Here is a 20,178-nt window from a genome sequence, read left to right on the forward strand (position 1 = left end):
GACTCCGACATAGATGCTCTCAAGGCCCTGCCAGAGCCGCCTAACGCAACTCCTACCACTTGGCTGCTGGCTGTCTGAGACACCCCGAAAGCCAGCCATGTCATGGAGGACCACCATGTCGAGGACTCCCACCCAAGGAGAGCACAAGTTTTCTAGGCCCTCAGCCCTCCGCCAGGCTCTCTGATCCCAAGGCCCTTCGGTGGAGATGCTGGTGGTGGTGGTCGTGGTGGTGTTGGTGGTGGTTGCAAGCAAGCGTGTGGCACGACAAAGGTGAAGCTGTCCCTCACTCCTTCCTTCCCTGGGGGAGACAAGGTGCTGGACCTCAGTTGCGATGAGAACGACGGCAGGGAGTTCTCACTCATTTTGTTCAGCTTTTCCAAGGAATGCAGATTGAGGGAGTCATCATCGATCCAAGCACTTTCTCGGCCTCCTGGTAAATTGAACTACGCAGGCTGAACAGCTCATGGGGTCTCCCCGTGGCCTCAGCACCCTCCTGTACCCTGGAGACCACCCACAGCTATGCCCCTGAGCAAGAGGCATAGGCAATCTTCTTGGAGAGCCAACGTCCATGGCCAGGAGCACAAGCCAGCTGGCAGGTCCGCAGGCCATCTCAGGACCTTCGAGTGCCATCAGTACACGTTGACACAACAAAAGCTTACCTCTGGTGATCCGTGGGCAGGTTCCCCGTCCTGGACCACTCTGCTTCCACAAGGCCCGCCATCATCTCTCCACACCACCGTGGAAAGGAAAGGAAGGTCTTCTTCTCCATGTCAACAGGAAGCCTAGCTAGGCCTCGGCACCTGAGGAGGTGTGGAGAAATCAGGCGAATGTGTGACGTACCCACCCAGGCGCTCAGATGGCCCGAGCGTTCCAAACGGTTCCCTGGGGGAAGCATTGCATCTCCCTGTGCTGTCCCTCTGTCCCACAGGGCTAGCTGCTCATCAGGGATATGGAACGGGCCCACGTCATCCCACACACGGGGATGTGCCTCTGTCTCATGATGTGTGTCTAGGAATTTCCTGGTTAGAATATGACAAAGTTTCTGGTCACACCACACGCCATGAGTGGGGATGTGCAGGGGTCTGTTTGTGTGGGGCCCTCTGTGGGTGTGTTTCAGTGTGTGTGCATCAGTGTGACTCTATGGCTTTATTAGCAAGAAGGTGTGCACATGTGTGCGTGTGCAGGCCAGGCTGGCATGCTGGCAGGCTGGCCATCCGTGGCTCTGGAGCGAACGTTTAGAGTTCATCAGCGCAAAGTACATGGGCAATCCGGGGATCCATGGCCTCAGACCCTGGCACGTAATAGCGTGACATGACGTGACTGACCTCACGGGACGTCGCAAAGCCCTGAGACAACACGTGCCCGAAGCCCTCTGGCAAAGCACAGCCCAAGGACTCTCCTCCAAAAACACACTATCGACCATCGAAGCCATGTCGATGTGGATTACGTCGCCCCATTAGCTGAGCCGGGTCCGGGCGCAGCATGAAACCTCAGCCACCCCGGGGAAAGGCAACGAGCCCTGTGAGGGCAGCAGGCCTCAGGTAATGGATGCACGCCTCAGGCCTTCACGAAGCCCTATGAGAAGAGGTGGCCACACGAAGGTCGGACAGGCGACTGGTCCCACACACATGACTATTTGCTCTTGGCGTGTGGGCAGAACAGCCCTAGGCAAGTGGTGCCCATGCTACACTGAGAGCCCAAGAACAGCCGACTGAAGCGGGGGTGCGCTACTGACAAGGGAACCGGCATCGCAACAACCATTGTGCTTCACGGGCTCGGCTCTGGGAACACCTGCCATGAGTCAGGCTGCCACATCCGGGTCCATGTCCTGAGTCCTCATCACTGCACGGAAAGTCACCACTGCCCTCGAATGGGACTGCCACGTCGGGGGCCGGGATCCTCAGCAAGAACAGCAACACGTGGCATGGTCTTCACAGGCATCTATATTGTGGGACTCAAGGTAGGGCCTGTCCATTGGCAGAGACAGGCTAAACACAGGTGGTGTTTAGACTCTGGTGCAGGGGCATGGCCACATTACTATAGGTGACAGGCACACACAAAGGAGAAACAGTGCCTTCCCATGACGAGGAGGACAAGGCCAAGCCCCACAGCCTTGACAAGAGGCTGCGCCTGACTACTGTCCGGTGCCTGTGGCCTGTCCTGCACGGTCTGCAGCCTAGCCCACAGAAGTCTTGTGCCCACAGAGCAGGGAGGAGCCAGTCCGGATGCTGATCAAGGGCTGCCCTGGGTGGATGTCTTTACGCAGGAGCCCGGCAGCCCAGGAGGCAAGGTCTGCATGGCCAGAGTCCGCAAGCCCAGCTGGCAAAGGGAGGGACAACCAGGGTGGCAATGGCCGGCAAGGCTATCACAGGCACAGGGTAGACACCCAGGAGAGCCCTTCTTTGGGGAAGTAGTGGCCTGGGGCGGGTCGGACACAGCCCTCGGCACCATCGCCAGGCGGCCACTTAAGGCCGTAAATCAAGGCCCACGGGGGAAGGTGGTGGGGCCGCAAACAGCCCACGAACCTCTGACCCGTTGGCTTTCCTAACAGCATCCCGGTGTAGGGAGGCCGCCAGCAGACCTGCCCGCACCCACGTGTCCTCCAGACGCCCTTGGCCCTGCCATTCCCATTCTTCCCAGTGGCCAGCAAAGCTTCTACACTCCTGCCCTGAACGTACACCATGAACTCCGCTGGAGTTCCTGGCGTATGTGCGCGCGCGCGCGCGCGCGCGTGTGTGTGCGTGTGTGTGTGTGTGTTTGCATGCCTGTGCATGCGACTACGTGTGGTGAGCGTGTGTGTGACTGTATATGTGCTTCTGTATGTTTTATGTGTATTCGTGTGTGCGTGCGAGTACTGTGTCTCCGTCCTTGTCTGGCCTCAGATGAATTAGGGCTCTGTCAAAAGCACCGAACCCATCTGGTGTCTTTCCTGTCCTCCCGCAACCCTGTTCAGCACTCAGCTGAGAACGCGGAACAGAGGCCTGGGACAGAGATTGCTCCTTGCCCGGTCGGGGGTCCACCTGTACACCGGCGGCCCCTGACCCTGAAAGGGGGGCACCACACACCACCAGGAGTACTGGCTCAATCTTTGGCCTGGCCGACGGACTCCGACATAGATGCTCTCAAGGCCCTGCCAAAGCCGCCTAACGCAACTCCTACCACTTGGCTGCTGGCTGTCTGAGACACCCCGAAAGCCAGCCATGTCATGGAGGACCACCATGTCGAGGACTCCCACCCAAGGAGAGCACAAGTTTTCTAGGCCCTCAGCCCTCCGCCAGGCTCTCTGATCCCAAGGCCCTTCGGTGGAGATGCTGGTGGTGGTGGTCGTGGTGGTGTTGGTGGTGGTTGCAAGCAAGCGTGTGGCACGACAAAGGTGAAGCTGTCCCTCACTCCTTCCTTCCCTGGGGGAGACAAGGTGCTGGACCTCAGTTGCGATGAGAACGACGGCAGGGAGTTCTCACTCATTTTGTTCAGCTTTTCCAAGGAATGCAGATTGAGGGAGTCATCATCGATCCAAGCACTTTCTCGGCCTCCTGGTAAATTGAACTACGCAGGCTGAACAGCTCATGGGGTCTCCCCGTGGCCTCAGCACCCTCCTGTACCCTGGAGACCACCCACAGCTATGCCCCTGAGCAAGAGGCATAGGCAATCTTCTTGGAGAGCCAACGTCCATGGCCAGGAGCACAAGCCAGCTGGCAGGTCCGCAGGCCATCTCAGGACCTTCGAGTGCCATCAGTACACGTTGACACAACAAAAGCTTACCTCTGGTGATCCGTGGGCAGGTTCCCCGTCCTGGACCACTCTGCTTCCACAAGGCCCGCCATCATCTCTCCACACCACCGTGGAAAGGAAAGGAAGGTCTTCTTCTCCATGTCAACAGGAAGCCTAGCTAGGCCTCGGCACCTGAGGAGGTGTGGAGAAATCAGGCGAATGTGTGACGTACCCACCCAGGCGCTCAGATGGCCCGAGCGTTCCAAACGGTTCCCTGGGGGAAGCATTGCATCTCCCTGTGCTGTCCCTCTGTCCCACAGGGCTAGCTGCTCATCAGGGATATGGAACGGGCCCACGTCATCCCACACACGGGGATGTGCCTCTGTCTCATGATGTGTGTCTAGGAATTTCCTGGTTAGAATATGACAAAGTTTCTGGTCACACCACACGCCATGAGTGGGGATGTGCAGGGGTCTGTTTGTGTGGGGCCCTCTGTGGGTGTGTTTCAGTGTGTGTGCATCAGTGTGACTCTATGGCTTTATTAGCAAGAAGGTGTGCACATGTGTGCGTGTGCAGGCCAGGCTGGCATGCTGGCAGGCTGGCCATCCGTGGCTCTGGAGCGAACGTTTAGAGTTCATCAGCGCAAAGTACATGGGCAATCCGGGGATCCATGGCCTCAGACCCTGGCACGTAATAGCGTGACATGACGTGACTGACCTCACGGGACGTCGCAAAGCCCTGAGGCAACACGTGCCCGAAGCCCTCTGGCAAAGCACAGCCCAAGGACTCTCCTCCAAAAACACACTATCGACCATCGAAGCCATGTCGATGTGGATTACGTCGCCCCATTAGCTGAGCCGGGTCCGGGCGCAGCATGAAACCTCAGCCACCCCGGGGAAAGGCAACGAGCCCTGTGAGGGCAGCAGGCCTCAGGTAATGGATGCACGCCTCAGGCCTTCACGAAGCCCTATGAGAAGAGGTGGCCACACGAAGGTCGGACAGGCGACTGGTCCCACACACATGACTATTTGCTCTTGGCGTGTGGGCAGAACAGCCCTAGGCAAGTGGTGCCCATGCTACACTGAGAGCCCAAGAACAGCCGACTGAAGCGGGGGTGCGCTACTGACAAGGGAACCGGCATCGCAACAACCATTGTGCTTCACGGGCTCGGCTCTGGGAACACCTGCCATGAGTCAGGCTGCCACATCCGGGTCCATGTCCTGAGTCCTCATCACTGCACGGAAAGTCACCACTGCCCTCGAATGGGACTGCCACGTCGGGGGCCGGGATCCTCAGCAAGAACAGCAACACGTGGCATGGTCTTCACAGGCATCTATATTGTGGGACTCAAGGTAGGGCCTGTCCATTGGCAGAGACAGGCTAAACACAGGTGGTGTTTAGACTCTGGTGCAGGGGCATGGCCACATTACTATAGGTGACAGGCACACACAAAGGAGAAACAGTGCCTTCCCATGACGAGGAGGACAAGGCCAAGCCCCACAGCCTTGACAAGAGGCTGCGCCTGACTACTGTCCGGTGCCTGTGGCCTGTCCTGCACGGTCTGCAGCCTAGCCCACAGAAGTCTTGTGCCCACAGAGCAGGGAGGAGCCAGTCCGGATGCTGATCAAGGGCTGCCCTGGGTGGATGTCTTTACGCAGGAGCCCGGCAGCCCAGGAGGCAAGGTCTGCATGGCCAGAGTCCGCAAGCCCAGCTGGCAAAGGGAGGGACAACCAGGGTGGCAATGGCCGGCAAGGCTATCACAGGCACAGGGTAGACACCCAGGAGAGCCCTTCTTTGGGGAAGTAGTGGCCTGGGGCGGGTCGGACACAGCCCTCGGCACCATCGCCAGGCGGCCACTTAAGGCCGTAAATCAAGGCCCACGGGGGAAGGTGGTGGGGCCGCAAACAGCCCACGAACCTCTGACCCGTTGGCTTTCCTAACAGCATCCCGGTGTAGGGAGGCCGCCAGCAGACCTGCCCGCACCCACGTGTCCTCCAGACGCCCTTGGCCCTGCCATTCCCATTCTTCCCAGTGGCCAGCAAAGCTTCTACACTCCTGCCCTGAACGTACACCATGAACTCCGCTGGAGTTCCTGGCGTATGTGCGCGCGCGCGCGCGTGTGTGTGTGTGTGTGTGTGTGTGTGTTTGCATGCCTGTGCATGCGACTACGTGTGGTGAGCGTGTGTGTGACTGTATATGTGCTTCTGTATGTTTTATGTGTATTCGTGTGTGCGTGCGAGTACTGTGTCTCCGTCCTTGTCTGGCCTCAGATGAATTAGGGCTCTGTCAAAAGCACCGAACCCATCTGGTGTCTTTCCTGTCCTCCCGCAACCCTGTTCAGCACTCAGCTGAGAACGCGGAACAGAGGCCTGGGACAGAGATTGCTCCTTGCCCGGTCGGGGGTCCACCTGTACACCGGCGGCCCCTGACCCTGAAAGGGGGGCACCACACACCACCAGGAGTACTGGCTCAATCTTTGGCCTGGCCGACGGACTCCGACATAGATGCTCTCAAGGCCCTGCCAGAGCCGCCTAACGCAACTCCTACCACTTGGCTGCTGGCTGTCTGAGACACCCCGAAAGCCAGCCATGTCATGGAGGACCACCATGTCGAGGACTCCCACCCAAGGAGAGCACAAGTTTTCTAGGCCCTCAGCCCTCCGCCAGGCTCTCTGATCCCAAGGCCCTTCGGTGGAGATGCTGGTGGTGGTGGTCGTGGTGGTGTTGGTGGTGGTTGCAAGCAAGCGTGTGGCACGACAAAGGTGAAGCTGTCCCTCACTCCTTCCTTCCCTGGGGGAGACAAGGTGCTGGACCTCAGTTGCGATGAGAACGACGGCAGGGAGTTCTCACTCATTTTGTTCAGCTTTTCCAAGGAATGCAGATTGAGGGAGTCATCATCGATCCAAGCACTTTCTCGGCCTCCTGGTAAATTGAACTACGCAGGCTGAACAGCTCATGGGGTCTCCCCGTGGCCTCAGCACCCTCCTGTACCCTGGAGACCACCCACAGCTATGCCCCTGAGCAAGAGGCATAGGCAATCTTCTTGGAGAGCCAACGTCCATGGCCAGGAGCACAAGCCAGCTGGCAGGTCCGCAGGCCATCTCAGGACCTTCGAGTGCCATCAGTACACGTTGACACAACAAAAGCTTACCTCTGGTGATCCGTGGGCAGGTTCCCCGTCCTGGACCACTCTGCTTCCACAAGGCCCGCCATCATCTCTCCACACCACCGTGGAAAGGAAAGGAAGGTCTTCTTCTCCATGTCAACAGGAAGCCTAGCTAGGCCTCGGCACCTGAGGAGGTGTGGAGAAATCAGGCGAATGTGTGACGTACCCACCCAGGCGCTCAGATGGCCCGAGCGTTCCAAACGGTTCCCTGGGGGAAGCATTGCATCTCCCTGTGCTGTCCCTCTGTCCCACAGGGCTAGCTGCTCATCAGGGATATGGAACGGGCCCACGTCATCCCACACACGGGGATGTGCCTCTGTCTCATGATGTGTGTCTAGGAATTTCCTGGTTAGAATATGACAAAGTTTCTGGTCACACCACACGCCATGAGTGGGGATGTGCAGGGGTCTGTTTGTGTGGGGCCCTCTGTGGGTGTGTTTCAGTGTGTGTGCATCAGTGTGACTCTATGGCTTTATTAGCAAGAAGGTGTGCACATGTGTGCGTGTGCAGGCCAGGCTGGCATGCTGGCAGGCTGGCCATCCGTGGCTCTGGAGCGAACGTTTAGAGTTCATCAGCGCAAAGTACATGGGCAATCCGGGGATCCATGGCCTCAGACCCTGGCACGTAATAGCGTGACATGACGTGACTGACCTCACGGGACGTCGCAAAGCCCTGAGACAACACGTGCCCGAAGCCCTCTGGCAAAGCACAGCCCAAGGACTCTCCTCCAAAAACACACTATCGACCATCGAAGCCATGTCGATGTGGATTACGTCGCCCCATTAGCTGAGCCGGGTCCGGGCGCAGCATGAAACCTCAGCCACCCCGGGGAAAGGCAACGAGCCCTGTGAGGGCAGCAGGCCTCAGGTAATGGATGCACGCCTCAGGCCTTCACGAAGCCCTATGAGAAGAGGTGGCCACACGAAGGTCGGACAGGCGACTGGTCCCACACACATGACTATTTGCTCTTGGCGTGTGGGCAGAACAGCCCTAGGCAAGTGGTGCCCATGCTACACTGAGAGCCCAAGAACAGCCGACTGAAGCGGGGGTGCGCTACTGACAAGGGAACCGGCATCGCAACAACCATTGTGCTTCACGGGCTCGGCTCTGGGAACACCTGCCATGAGTCAGGCTGCCACATCCGGGTCCATGTCCTGAGTCCTCATCACTGCACGGAAAGTCACCACTGCCCTCGAATGGGACTGCCACGTCGGGGGCCGGGATCCTCAGCAAGAACAGCAACACGTGGCATGGTCTTCACAGGCATCTATATTGTGGGACTCAAGGTAGGGCCTGTCCATTGGCAGAGACAGGCTAAACACAGGTGGTGTTTAGACTCTGGTGCAGGGGCATGGCCACATTACTATAGGTGACAGGCACACACAAAGGAGAAACAGTGCCTTCCCATGACGAGGAGGACAAGGCCAAGCCCCACAGCCTTGACAAGAGGCTGCGCCTGACTACTGTCCGGTGCCTGTGGCCTGTCCTGCACGGTCTGCAGCCTAGCCCACAGAAGTCTTGTGCCCACAGAGCAGGGAGGAGCCAGTCCGGATGCTGATCAAGGGCTGCCCTGGGTGGATGTCTTTACGCAGGAGCCCGGCAGCCCAGGAGGCAAGGTCTGCATGGCCAGAGTCCGCAAGCCCAGCTGGCAAAGGGAGGGACAACCAGGGTGGCAATGGCCGGCAAGGCTATCACAGGCACAGGGTAGACACCCAGGAGAGCCCTTCTTTGGGGAAGTAGTGGCCTGGGGCGGGTCGGACACAGCCCTCGGCACCATCGCCAGGCGGCCACTTAAGGCCGTAAATCAAGGCCCACGGGGGAAGGTGGTGGGGCCGCAAACAGCCCACGAACCTCTGACCCGTTGGCTTTCCTAACAGCATCCCGGTGTAGGGAGGCCGCCAGCAGACCTGCCCGCACCCACGTGTCCTCCAGACGCCCTTGGCCCTGCCATTCCCATTCTTCCCAGTGGCCAGCAAAGCTTCTACACTCCTGCCCTGAACGTACACCATGAACTCCGCTGGAGTTCCTGGCGTATGTGCGCGCGCGCGCGCGCGCGCGCGTGTGTGTGCGTGTGTGTGTGTGTGTTTGCATGCCTGTGCATGCGACTACGTGTGGTGAGCGTGTGTGTGACTGTATATGTGCTTCTGTATGTTTTATGTGTATTCGTGTGTGCGTGCGAGTACTGTGTCTCCGTCCTTGTCTGGCCTCAGATGAATTAGGGCTCTGTCAAAAGCACCGAACCCATCTGGTGTCTTTCCTGTCCTCCCGCAACCCTGTTCAGCACTCAGCTGAGAACGCGGAACAGAGGCCTGGGACAGAGATTGCTCCTTGCCCGGTCGGGGGTCCACCTGTACACCGGCGGCCCCTGACCCTGAAAGGGGGGCACCACACACCACCAGGAGTACTGGCTCAATCTTTGGCCTGGCCGACGGACTCCGACATAGATGCTCTCAAGGCCCTGCCAAAGCCGCCTAACGCAACTCCTACCACTTGGCTGCTGGCTGTCTGAGACACCCCGAAAGCCAGCCATGTCATGGAGGACCACCATGTCGAGGACTCCCACCCAAGGAGAGCACAAGTTTTCTAGGCCCTCAGCCCTCCGCCAGGCTCTCTGATCCCAAGGCCCTTCGGTGGAGATGCTGGTGGTGGTGGTCGTGGTGGTGTTGGTGGTGGTTGCAAGCAAGCGTGTGGCACGACAAAGGTGAAGCTGTCCCTCACTCCTTCCTTCCCTGGGGGAGACAAGGTGCTGGACCTCAGTTGCGATGAGAACGACGGCAGGGAGTTCTCACTCATTTTGTTCAGCTTTTCCAAGGAATGCAGATTGAGGGAGTCATCATCGATCCAAGCACTTTCTCGGCCTCCTGGTAAATTGAACTACGCAGGCTGAACAGCTCATGGGGTCTCCCCGTGGCCTCAGCACCCTCCTGTACCCTGGAGACCACCCACAGCTATGCCCCTGAGCAAGAGGCATAGGCAATCTTCTTGGAGAGCCAACGTCCATGGCCAGGAGCACAAGCCAGCTGGCAGGTCCGCAGGCCATCTCAGGACCTTCGAGTGCCATCAGTACACGTTGACACAACAAAAGCTTACCTCTGGTGATCCGTGGGCAGGTTCCCCGTCCTGGACCACTCTGCTTCCACAAGGCCCGCCATCATCTCTCCACACCACCGTGGAAAGGAAAGGAAGGTCTTCTTCTCCATGTCAACAGGAAGCCTAGCTAGGCCTCGGCACCTGAGGAGGTGTGGAGAAATCAGGCGAATGTGTGACGTACCCACCCAGGCGCTCAGATGGCCCGAGCGTTCCAAACGGTTCCCTGGGGGAAGCATTGCATCTCCCTGTGCTGTCCCTCTGTCCCACAGGGCTAGCTGCTCATCAGGGATATGGAACGGGCCCACGTCATCCCACACACGGGGATGTGCCTCTGTCTCATGATGTGTGTCTAGGAATTTCCTGGTTAGAATATGACAAAGTTTCTGGTCACACCACACGCCATGAGTGGGGATGTGCAGGGGTCTGTTTGTGTGGGGCCCTCTGTGGGTGTGTTTCAGTGTGTGTGCATCAGTGTGACTCTATGGCTTTATTAGCAAGAAGGTGTGCACATGTGTGCGTGTGCAGGCCAGGCTGGCATGCTGGCAGGCTGGCCATCCGTGGCTCTGGAGCGAACGTTTAGAGTTCATCAGCGCAAAGTACATGGGCAATCCGGGGATCCATGGCCTCAGACCCTGGCACGTAATAGCGTGACATGACGTGACTGACCTCACGGGACGTCGCAAAGCCCTGAGGCAACACGTGCCCGAAGCCCTCTGGCAAAGCACAGCCCAAGGACTCTCCTCCAAAAACACACTATCGACCATCGAAGCCATGTCGATGTGGATTACGTCGCCCCATTAGCTGAGCCGGGTCCGGGCGCAGCATGAAACCTCAGCCACCCCGGGGAAAGGCAACGAGCCCTGTGAGGGCAGCAGGCCTCAGGTAATGGATGCACGCCTCAGGCCTTCACGAAGCCCTATGAGAAGAGGTGGCCACACGAAGGTCGGACAGGCGACTGGTCCCACACACATGACTATTTGCTCTTGGCGTGTGGGCAGAACAGCCCTAGGCAAGTGGTGCCCATGCTACACTGAGAGCCCAAGAACAGCCGACTGAAGCGGGGGTGCGCTACTGACAAGGGAACCGGCATCGCAACAACCATTGTGCTTCACGGGCTCGGCTCTGGGAACACCTGCCATGAGTCAGGCTGCCACATCCGGGTCCATGTCCTGAGTCCTCATCACTGCACGGAAAGTCACCACTGCCCTCGAATGGGACTGCCACGTCGGGGGCCGGGATCCTCAGCAAGAACAGCAACACGTGGCATGGTCTTCACAGGCATCTATATTGTGGGACTCAAGGTAGGGCCTGTCCATTGGCAGAGACAGGCTAAACACAGGTGGTGTTTAGACTCTGGTGCAGGGGCATGGCCACATTACTATAGGTGACAGGCACACACAAAGGAGAAACAGTGCCTTCCCATGACGAGGAGGACAAGGCCAAGCCCCACAGCCTTGACAAGAGGCTGCGCCTGACTACTGTCCGGTGCCTGTGGCCTGTCCTGCACGGTCTGCAGCCTAGCCCACAGAAGTCTTGTGCCCACAGAGCAGGGAGGAGCCAGTCCGGATGCTGATCAAGGGCTGCCCTGGGTGGATGTCTTTACGCAGGAGCCCGGCAGCCCAGGAGGCAAGGTCTGCATGGCCAGAGTCCGCAAGCCCAGCTGGCAAAGGGAGGGACAACCAGGGTGGCAATGGCCGGCAAGGCTATCACAGGCACAGGGTAGACACCCAGGAGAGCCCTTCTTTGGGGAAGTAGTGGCCTGGGGCGGGTCGGACACAGCCCTCGGCACCATCGCCAGGCGGCCACTTAAGGCCGTAAATCAAGGCCCACGGGGGAAGGTGGTGGGGCCGCAAACAGCCCACGAACCTCTGACCCGTTGGCTTTCCTAACAGCATCCCGGTGTAGGGAGGCCGCCAGCAGACCTGCCCGCACCCACGTGTCCTCCAGACGCCCTTGGCCCTGCCATTCCCATTCTTCCCAGTGGCCAGCAAAGCTTCTACACTCCTGCCCTGAACGTACACCATGAACTCCGCTGGAGTTCCTGGCGTATGTGCGCGCGCGCGCGTTTGTGTGCGTGTGTGTGTGTGTGTTTGCATGCCTGTGCATGCGACTACGTGTGGTGAGCGTGTGTGTGACTGTATATGTGCTTCTGTATGTTTTATGTGTATTCGTGTGTGCGTGCGAGTACTGTGTCTCCGTCCTTGTCTGGCCTCAGATGAATTAGGGCTCTGTCAAAAGCACCGAACCCATCTGGTGTCTTTCCTGTCCTCCCGCAACCCTGTTCAGCACTCAGCTGAGAACGCGGAACAGAGGCCTGGGACAGAGATTGCTCCTTGCCCGGTCGGGGGTCCACCTGTACACCGGCGGCCCCTGACCCTGAAAGGGGGGCACCACACACCACCAGGAGTACTGGCTCAATCTTTGGCCTGGCCGACGGACTCCGACATAGATGCTCTCAAGGCCCTGCCAAAGCCGCCTAACGCAACTCCTACCACTTGGCTGCTGGCTGTCTGAGACACCCCGAAAGCCAGCCATGTCATGGAGGACCACCATGTCGAGGACTCCCACCCAAGGAGAGCACAAGTTTTCTAGGCCCTCAGCCCTCCGCCAGGCTCTCTGATCCCAAGGCCCTTCGGTGGAGATGCTGGTGGTGGTGGTCGTGGTGGTGTTGGTGGTGGTTGCAAGCAAGCGTGTGGCACGACAAAGGTGAAGCTGTCCCTCACTCCTTCCTTCCCTGGGGGAGACAAGGTGCTGGACCTCAGTTGCGATGAGAACGACGGCAGGGAGTTCTCACTCATTTTGTTCAGCTTTTCCAAGGAATGCAGATTGAGGGAGTCATCATCGATCCAAGCACTTTCTCGGCCTCCTGGTAAATTGAACTACGCAGGCTGAACAGCTCATGGGGTCTCCCCGTGGCCTCAGCACCCTCCTGTACCCTGGAGACCACCCACAGCTATGCCCCTGAGCAAGAGGCATAGGCAATCTTCTTGGAGAGCCAACGTCCATGGCCAGGAGCACAAGCCAGCTGGCAGGTCCGCAGGCCATCTCAGGACCTTCGAGTGCCATCAGTACACGTTGACACAACAAAAGCTTACCTCTGGTGATCCGTGGGCAGGTTCCCCGTCCTGGACCACTCTGCTTCCACAAGGCCCGCCATCATCTCTCCACACCACCGTGGAAAGGAAAGGAAGGTCTTCTTCTCCATGTCAACAGGAAGCCTAGCTAGGCCTCGGCACCTGAGGAGGTGTGGAGAAATCAGGCGAATGTGTGACGTACCCACCCAGGCGCTCAGATGGCCCGAGCGTTCCAAACGGTTCCCTGGGGGAAGCATTGCATCTCCCTGTGCTGTCCCTCTGTCCCACAGGGCTAGCTGCTCATCAGGGATATGGAACGGGCCCACGTCATCCCACACACGGGGATGTGCCTCTGTCTCATGATGTGTGTCTAGGAATTTCCTGGTTAGAATATGACAAAGTTTCTGGTCACACCACACGCCATGAGTGGGGATGTGCAGGGGTCTGTTTGTGTGGGGCCCTCTGTGGGTGTGTTTCAGTGTGTGTGCATCAGTGTGACTCTATGGCTTTATTAGCAAGAAGGTGTGCACATGTGTGCGTGTGCAGGCCAGGCTGGCATGCTGGCAGGCTGGCCATCCGTGGCTCTGGAGCGAACGTTTAGAGTTCATCAGCGCAAAGTACATGGGCAATCCGGGGATCCATGGCCTCAGACCCTGGCACGTAATAGCGTGACATGACGTGACTGACCTCACGGGACGTCGCAAAGCCCTGAGACAACACGTGCCCGAAGCCCTCTGGCAAAGCACAGCCCAAGGACTCTCCTCCAAAAACACACTATCGACCATCGAAGCCATGTCGATGTGGATTACGTCGCCCCATTAGCTGAGCCGGGTCCGGGCGCAGCATGAAACCTCAGCCACCCCGGGGAAAGGCAACGAGCCCTGTGAGGGCAGCAGGCCTCAGGTAATGGATGCACGCCTCAGGCCTTCACGAAGCCCTATGAGAAGAGGTGGCCACACGAAGGTCGGACAGGCGACTGGTCCCACACACATGACTATTTGCTCTTGGCGTGTGGGCAGAACAGCCCTAGGCAAGTGGTGCCCATGCTACACTGAGAGCCCAAGAACAGCCGACTGAAGCGGGGGTGCGCTACTGACAAGGGAACCGGCATCGCAACAACCATTGTGCTTCACGGGCTCGGCTCTGGGAACACCTGCCATGAGTCAGGCTGCCACATCCGGGTCCATGTCCTGAGTCCTCATCACTGCACGGAAAGTCACCACTGCCCTCGAATGGGACTGCCACGTCGGGGGCCGGGATCCTCAGCAAGAACAGCAACACGTGGCATGGTCTTCACAGGCATCTATATTGTGGGACTCAAGGTAGGGCCTGTCCATTGGCAGAGACAGGCTAAACACAGGTGGTGTTTAGACTCTGGTGCAGGGGCATGGCCACATTACTATAGGTGACAGGCACACACAAAGGAGAAACAGTGCCTTCCCATGACGAGGAGGACAAGGCCAAGCCCCACAGCCTTGACAAGAGGCTGCGCCTGACTACTGTCCGGTGCCTGTGGCCTGTCCTGCACGGTCTGCAGCCTAGCCCACAGAAGTCTTGTGCCCACAGAGCAGGGAGGAGCCAGTCCGGATGCTGATCAAGGGCTGCCCTGGGTGGATGTCTTTACGCAGGAGCCCGGCAGCCCAGGAGGCAAGGTCTGCATGGCCAGAGTCCGCAAGCCCAGCTGGCAAAGGGAGGGACAACCAGGGTGGCAATGGCCGGCAAGGCTATCACAGGCACAGGGTAGACACCCAGGAGAGCCCTTCTTTGGGGAAGTAGTGGCCTGGGGCGGGTCGGACACAGCCCTCGGCACCATCGCCAGGCGGCCACTTAAGGCCGTAAATCAAGGCCCACGGGGGAAGGTGGTGGGGCCGCAAACAGCCCACGAACCTCTGACCCGTTGGCTTTCCTAACAGCATCCCGGTGTAGGGAGGCCGCCAGCAGACCTGCCCGCACCCACGTGTCCTCCAGACGCCCTTGGCCCTGCCATTCCCATTCTTCCCAGTGGCCAGCAAAGCTTCTACACTCCTGCCCTGAACGTACACCATGAACTCCGCTGGAGTTCCTGGCGTATGTGCGCGCGCGCGCGCGCGTTTGTGTGCGTGTGTGTGTGTGTGTGTTTGCATGCCTGTGCATGCGACTACGTGTGGTGAGCGTGTGTGTGACTGTATATGTGCTTCTGTATGTTTTATGTGTATTCGTGTGTGCGTGCGAGTACTGTGTCTCCGTCCTTGTCTGGCCTCAGATGAATTAGGGCTCTGTCAAAAGCACCGAACCCATCTGGTGTCTTTCCTGTCCTCCCGCAACCCTGTTCAGCACTCAGCTGAGAACGCGGAACAGAGGCCTGGGACAGAGATTGCTCCTTGCCCGGTCGGGGGTCCACCTGTACACCGGCGGCCCCTGACCCTGAAAGGGGGGCACCACACACCACCAGGAGTACTGGCTCAATCTTTGGCCTGGCCGACGGACTCCGACATAGATGCTCTCAAGGCCCTGCCAGAGCCGCCTAACGCAACTCCTACCACTTGGCTGCTGGCTGTCTGAGACACCCCGAAAGCCAGCCATGTCATGGAGGACCACCATGTCGAGGACTCCCACCCAAGGAGAGCACAAGTTTTCTAGGCCCTCAGCCCTCCGCCAGGCTCTCTGATCCCAAGGCCCTTCGGTGGAGATGCTGGTGGTGGTGGTCGTGGTGGTGTTGGTGGTGGTTGCAAGCAAGCGTGTGGCACGACAAAGGTGAAGCTGTCCCTCACTCCTTCCTTCCCTGGGGGAGACAAGGTGCTGGACCTCAGTTGCGATGAGAACGACGGCAGGGAGTTCTCACTCATTTTGTTCAGCTTTTCCAAGGAATGCAGATTGAGGGAGTCATCATCGATCCAAGCACTTTCTCGGCCTCCTGGTAAATTGAACTACGCAGGCTGAACAGCTCATGGGGTCTCCCCGTGGCCTCAGCACCCTCCTGTACCCTGGAGACCACCCACAGCTATGCCCCTGAGCAAGAGGCATAGGCAATCTTCTTGGAGAGCCAACGTCCATGGCCAGGAGCACAAGCCAGCTGGCAGGTCCGCAGGCCATCTCAGGACCTTCGAGTGCCATCAGTACACGTTGACACAACAAAAGCTTACCTCTGGTGATCCGTGGGCAGGTTCCCCGTCCTGGACCACTCTGCTTCCACAAGGCCCGCCATCATCTCTCCACACCACCGTGGAAAGGAAAGGAAGGTCTTCTTCTCCATGTCAACAGGAAGCCTAGCTAGGCCTCGGCACCTGAGGAGGTGTGGAGAAATCAGGCGAATGTGTGACGTACCCACCCAGGCGCTCAGATGGCCCGAGCGTTCCAAACGGTTCCCTGGGGGAAGCATTGCATCTCCCTGTGCTGTCCCTCTGTCCCACAGGGCTAGCTGCTCATCAGGGATATGGAACGGGCCCACGTCATCCCACACACGGGGATGTGCCTCTGTCTCATGATGTGTGTCTAGGAATTTCCTGGTTAGAATATGACAAAGTTTCTGGTCACACCACACGCCATGAGTGGGGATGTGCAGGGGTCTGTTTGTGTGGGGCCCTCTGTGGGTGTGTTTCAGTGTGTGTGCATCAGTGTGACTCTATGGCTTTATTAGCAAGAAGGTGTGCACATGTGTGCGTGTGCAGGCCAGGCTGGCATGCTGGCAGGCTGGCCATCCGTGGCTCTGGAGCGAACGTTTAGAGTTCATCAGCGCAAAGTACATGGGCAATCCGGGGATCCATGGCCTCAGACCCTGGCACGTAATAGCGTGACATGACGTGACTGACCTCACGGGACGTCGCAAAGCCCTGAGGCAACACGTGCCCGAAGCCCTCTGGCAAAGCACAGCCCAAGGACTCTCCTCCAAAAACACACTATCGACCATCGAAGCCATGTCGATGTGGATTACGTCGCCCCATTAGCTGAGCCGGGTCCGGGCGCAGCATGAAACCTCAGCCACCCCGGGGAAAGGCAACGAGCCCTGTGAGGGCAGCAGGCCTCAGGTAATGGATGCACGCCTCAGGCCTTCACGAAGCCCTATGAGAAGAGGTGGCCACACGAAGGTCGGACAGGCGACTGGTCCCACACACATGACTATTTGCTCTTGGCGTGTGGGCAGAACAGCCCTAGGCAAGTGGTGCCCATGCTACACTGAGAGCCCAAGAACAGCCGACTGAAGCGGGGGTGCGCTACTGACAAGGGAACCGGCATCGCAACAACCATTGTGCTTCACGGGCTCGGCTCTGGGAACACCTGCCATGAGTCAGGCTGCCACATCCGGGTCCATGTCCTGAGTCCTCATCACTGCACGGAAAGTCACCACTGCCCTCGAATGGGACTCCCACGTCGGGGGCCGGGATCCTCAGCAAGAACAGCAACACGTGGCATGGTCTTCACAGGCATCTATATTGTGGGACTCAAGGTAGGGCCTGTCCATTGGCAGAGACAGGCTAAACACAGGTGGTGTTTAGACTCTGGTGCAGGGGCATGGCCACATTACTATAGGTGACAGGCACACACAAAGGAGAAACAGTGCCTTCCCATGACGAGGAGGACAAGGCCAAGCCCCACAGCCTTGACAAGAGGCTGCGCCTGACTACTGTCCGGTGCCTGTGGCCTGTCCTGCACGGTCTGCAGCCTAGCCCACAGAAGTCTTGTGCCCACAGAGCAGGGAGGAGCCAGTCCGGATGCTGATCAAGGGCTGCCCTGGGTGGATGTCTTTACGCAGGAGCCCGGCAGCCCAGGAGGCAAGGTCTGCATGGCCAGAGTCCGCAAGCCCAGCTGGCAAAGGGAGGGACAACCAGGGTGGCAATGGCCGGCAAGGCTATCACAGGCACAGGGTAGACACCCAGGAGAGCCCTTCTTTGGGGAAGTAGTGGCCTGGGGCGGGTCGGACACAGCCCTCGGCACCATCGCCAGGCGGCCACTTAAGGCCGTAAATCAAGGCCCACGGGGGAAGGTGGTGGGGCCGCAAACAGCCCACGAACCTCTGACCCGTTGGCTTTCCTAACAGCATCCCGGTGTAGGGAGGCCGCCAGCAGACCTGCCCGCACCCACGTGTCCTCCAGACGCCCTTGGCCCTGCCATTCCCATTCTTCCCAGTGGCCAGCAAAGCTTCTACACTCCTGCCCTGAACGTACACCATGAACTCCGCTGGAGTTCCTGGCGTATGTGCGCGCGCGCGCGCGCGTTTGTGTGCGTGTGTGTGTGTGTGTGTTTGCATGCCTGTGCATGCGACTACGTGTGGTGAGCGTGTGTGTGACTGTATATGTGCTTCTGTATGTTTTATGTGTATTCGTGTGTGCGTGCGAGTACTGTGTCTCCGTCCTTGTCTGGCCTCAGATGAATTAGGGCTCTGTCAAAAGCACCGAACCCATCTGGTGTCTTTCCTGTCCTCCCGCAACCCTGTTCAGCACTCAGCTGAGAACGCGGAACAGAGGCCTGGGACAGAGATTGCTCCTTGCCCGGTCGGGGGTCCACCTGTACACCGGCGGCCCCTGACCCTGAAAGGGGGGCACCACACACCACCAGGAGTACTGGCTCAATCTTTGGCCTGGCCGACGGACTCCGACATAGATGCTCTCAAGGCCCTGCCAGAGCCGCCTAACGCAACTCCTACCACTTGGCTGCTGGCTGTCTGAGACACCCCGAAAGCCAGCCATGTCATGGAGGACCACCATGTCGAGGACTCCCACCCAAGGAGAGCACAAGTTTTCTAGGCCCTCAGCCCTCCGCCAGGCTCTCTGATCCCAAGGCCCTTCGGTGGAGATGCTGGTGGTGGTGGTCGTGGTGGTGTTGGTGGTGGTTGCAAGCAAGCGTGTGGCACGACAAAGGTGAAGCTGTCCCTCACTCCTTCCTTCCCTGGGGGAGACAAGGTGCTGGACCTCAGTTGCGATGAGAACGACGGCAGGGAGTTCTCACTCATTTTGTTCAGCTTTTCCAAGGAATGCAGATTGAGGGAGTCATCATCGATCCAAGCACTTTCTCGGCCTCCTGGTAAATTGAACTACGCAGGCTGAACAGCTCATGGGGTCTCCCCGTGGCCTCAGCACCCTCCTGTACCCTGGAGACCACCCACAGCTATGCCCCTGAGCAAGAGGCATAGGCAATCTTCTTGGAGAGCCAACGTCCATGGCCAGGAGCACAAGCCAGCTGGCAGGTCCGCAGGCCATCTCAGGACCTTCGAGTGCCATCAGTACACGTTGACACAACAAAAGCTTACCTCTGGTGATCCGTGGGCAGGTTCCCCGTCCTGGACCACTCTGCTTCCACAAGGCCCGCCATCATCTCTCCACACCACCGTGGAAAGGAAAGGAAGGTCTTCTTCTCCATGTCAACAGGAAGCCTAGCTAGGCCTCGGCACCTGAGGAGGTGTGGAGAAATCAGGCGAATGTGTGACGTACCCACCCAGGCGCTCAGATGGCCCGAGCGTTCCAAACGGTTCCCTGGGGGAAGCATTGCATCTCCCTGTGCTGTCCCTCTGTCCCACAGGGCTAGCTGCTCATCAGGGATATGGAACGGGCCCACGTCATCCCACACAAGGGGATGTGCCTCTGTCTCATGATGTGTGTCTAGGAATTTCCTGGTTAGAATATGACAATGTTTCTAGTCACACCACACGCCATGAGTGGGGATGTGCAGGGGTCTGTTTGTGTGGGGCCCTCTGTGGGTGTGTTTCAGTGTGTGTGCATCAGTGTGACTCTATGGCTTTATTAGCAAGAAGGTGTGCACATGTGTGCGTGTGCTGGCCAGGCTGGCATGCTGGCAGGCTGGCCATCCGTGGCTCTGGAGCGAACGTTTAGAGTTCATCAGCGCAAAGTACATGGGCAATCCGGGGATCCATGGCCTCAGACCCTGGCACGTAATAGCGTGACATGACGTGACTGACCTCACGGGACGTCGCAAAGCCCTGAGACAACACGTGCCCGAAGCCCTCTGGCAAAGCACAGCCCAAGGACTCTCCTCCAAAAACACACTATCGACCATCGAAGCCATGTCGATGTGGATTACGTCGCCCCATTAGCTGAGCCGGGTCCGGGCGCAGCATGAAACCTCAGCCACCCCGGGGAAAGGCAACGAGCCCTGTGAGGGCAGCAGGCCTCAGGTAATGGATGCACGCCTCAGGCCTTCACGAAGC

At 58.6% G+C, this 20,178-nt stretch overlaps 1 protein-coding gene and 7 non-coding genes across 10 annotated transcripts in view; all 8 read right to left on the bottom strand.

The window, feature by feature from the left end:
• Positions 1–20,178, bottom strand: part of LOC112907092 (uncharacterized) — a 133,288-nt gene that overhangs the window by 92,389 nt on the left and 20,721 nt on the right. For all 3 annotated transcript variants that reach the window (XM_072737035.1, XM_072737036.1, XM_072737037.1), the window contains exons 8-14: positions 19,264–19,404; positions 16,163–16,303; positions 13,062–13,202; positions 9,967–10,107; positions 6,862–7,002; positions 3,763–3,903; positions 660–800 (exon numbers count right to left, since the gene is read on the bottom strand). In XM_072737035.1, coding sequence (XP_072593136.1) covers positions 660–800; positions 3,763–3,903; positions 6,862–7,002; positions 9,967–10,107; positions 13,062–13,202; positions 16,163–16,303; positions 19,264–19,404 — 987 coding nt within the window. The remainder of the gene's footprint in view (positions 1–659; positions 801–3,762; positions 3,904–6,861; positions 7,003–9,966; positions 10,108–13,061; positions 13,203–16,162; positions 16,304–19,263; positions 19,405–20,178) is intronic.
• On the bottom strand, positions 318–412 carry LOC140595544 (small nucleolar RNA SNORD116). Its single transcript, XR_011997279.1, has one exon. It is a non-coding gene; the product is annotated as a small nucleolar RNA SNORD116 (small nucleolar RNA).
• Positions 3,421–3,515, bottom strand: LOC140595545 (small nucleolar RNA SNORD116). Its single transcript, XR_011997280.1, has one exon. It is a non-coding gene; the product is annotated as a small nucleolar RNA SNORD116 (small nucleolar RNA).
• Positions 6,520–6,614, bottom strand: LOC140595546 (small nucleolar RNA SNORD116). Its single transcript, XR_011997281.1, has one exon. It is a non-coding gene; the product is annotated as a small nucleolar RNA SNORD116 (small nucleolar RNA).
• On the bottom strand, positions 9,625–9,719 carry LOC140595547 (small nucleolar RNA SNORD116). The gene has a single exon (XR_011997282.1). It is a non-coding gene; the product is annotated as a small nucleolar RNA SNORD116 (small nucleolar RNA).
• Positions 12,720–12,814, bottom strand: LOC140595548 (small nucleolar RNA SNORD116). The gene has a single exon (XR_011997283.1). It is a non-coding gene; the product is annotated as a small nucleolar RNA SNORD116 (small nucleolar RNA).
• On the bottom strand, positions 15,821–15,915 carry LOC140595549 (small nucleolar RNA SNORD116). Its single transcript, XR_011997284.1, has one exon. It is a non-coding gene; the product is annotated as a small nucleolar RNA SNORD116 (small nucleolar RNA).
• LOC140595550 (small nucleolar RNA SNORD116) lies at positions 18,922–19,016 on the bottom strand. The gene has a single exon (XR_011997285.1). It is a non-coding gene; the product is annotated as a small nucleolar RNA SNORD116 (small nucleolar RNA).

This window comes from Vulpes vulpes, chromosome 14, assembly GCF_048418805.1.
Source record: "Vulpes vulpes isolate BD-2025 chromosome 14, VulVul3, whole genome shotgun sequence".
Classification (NCBI taxonomy): Eukaryota; Metazoa; Chordata; class Mammalia; order Carnivora; family Canidae; genus Vulpes; species Vulpes vulpes.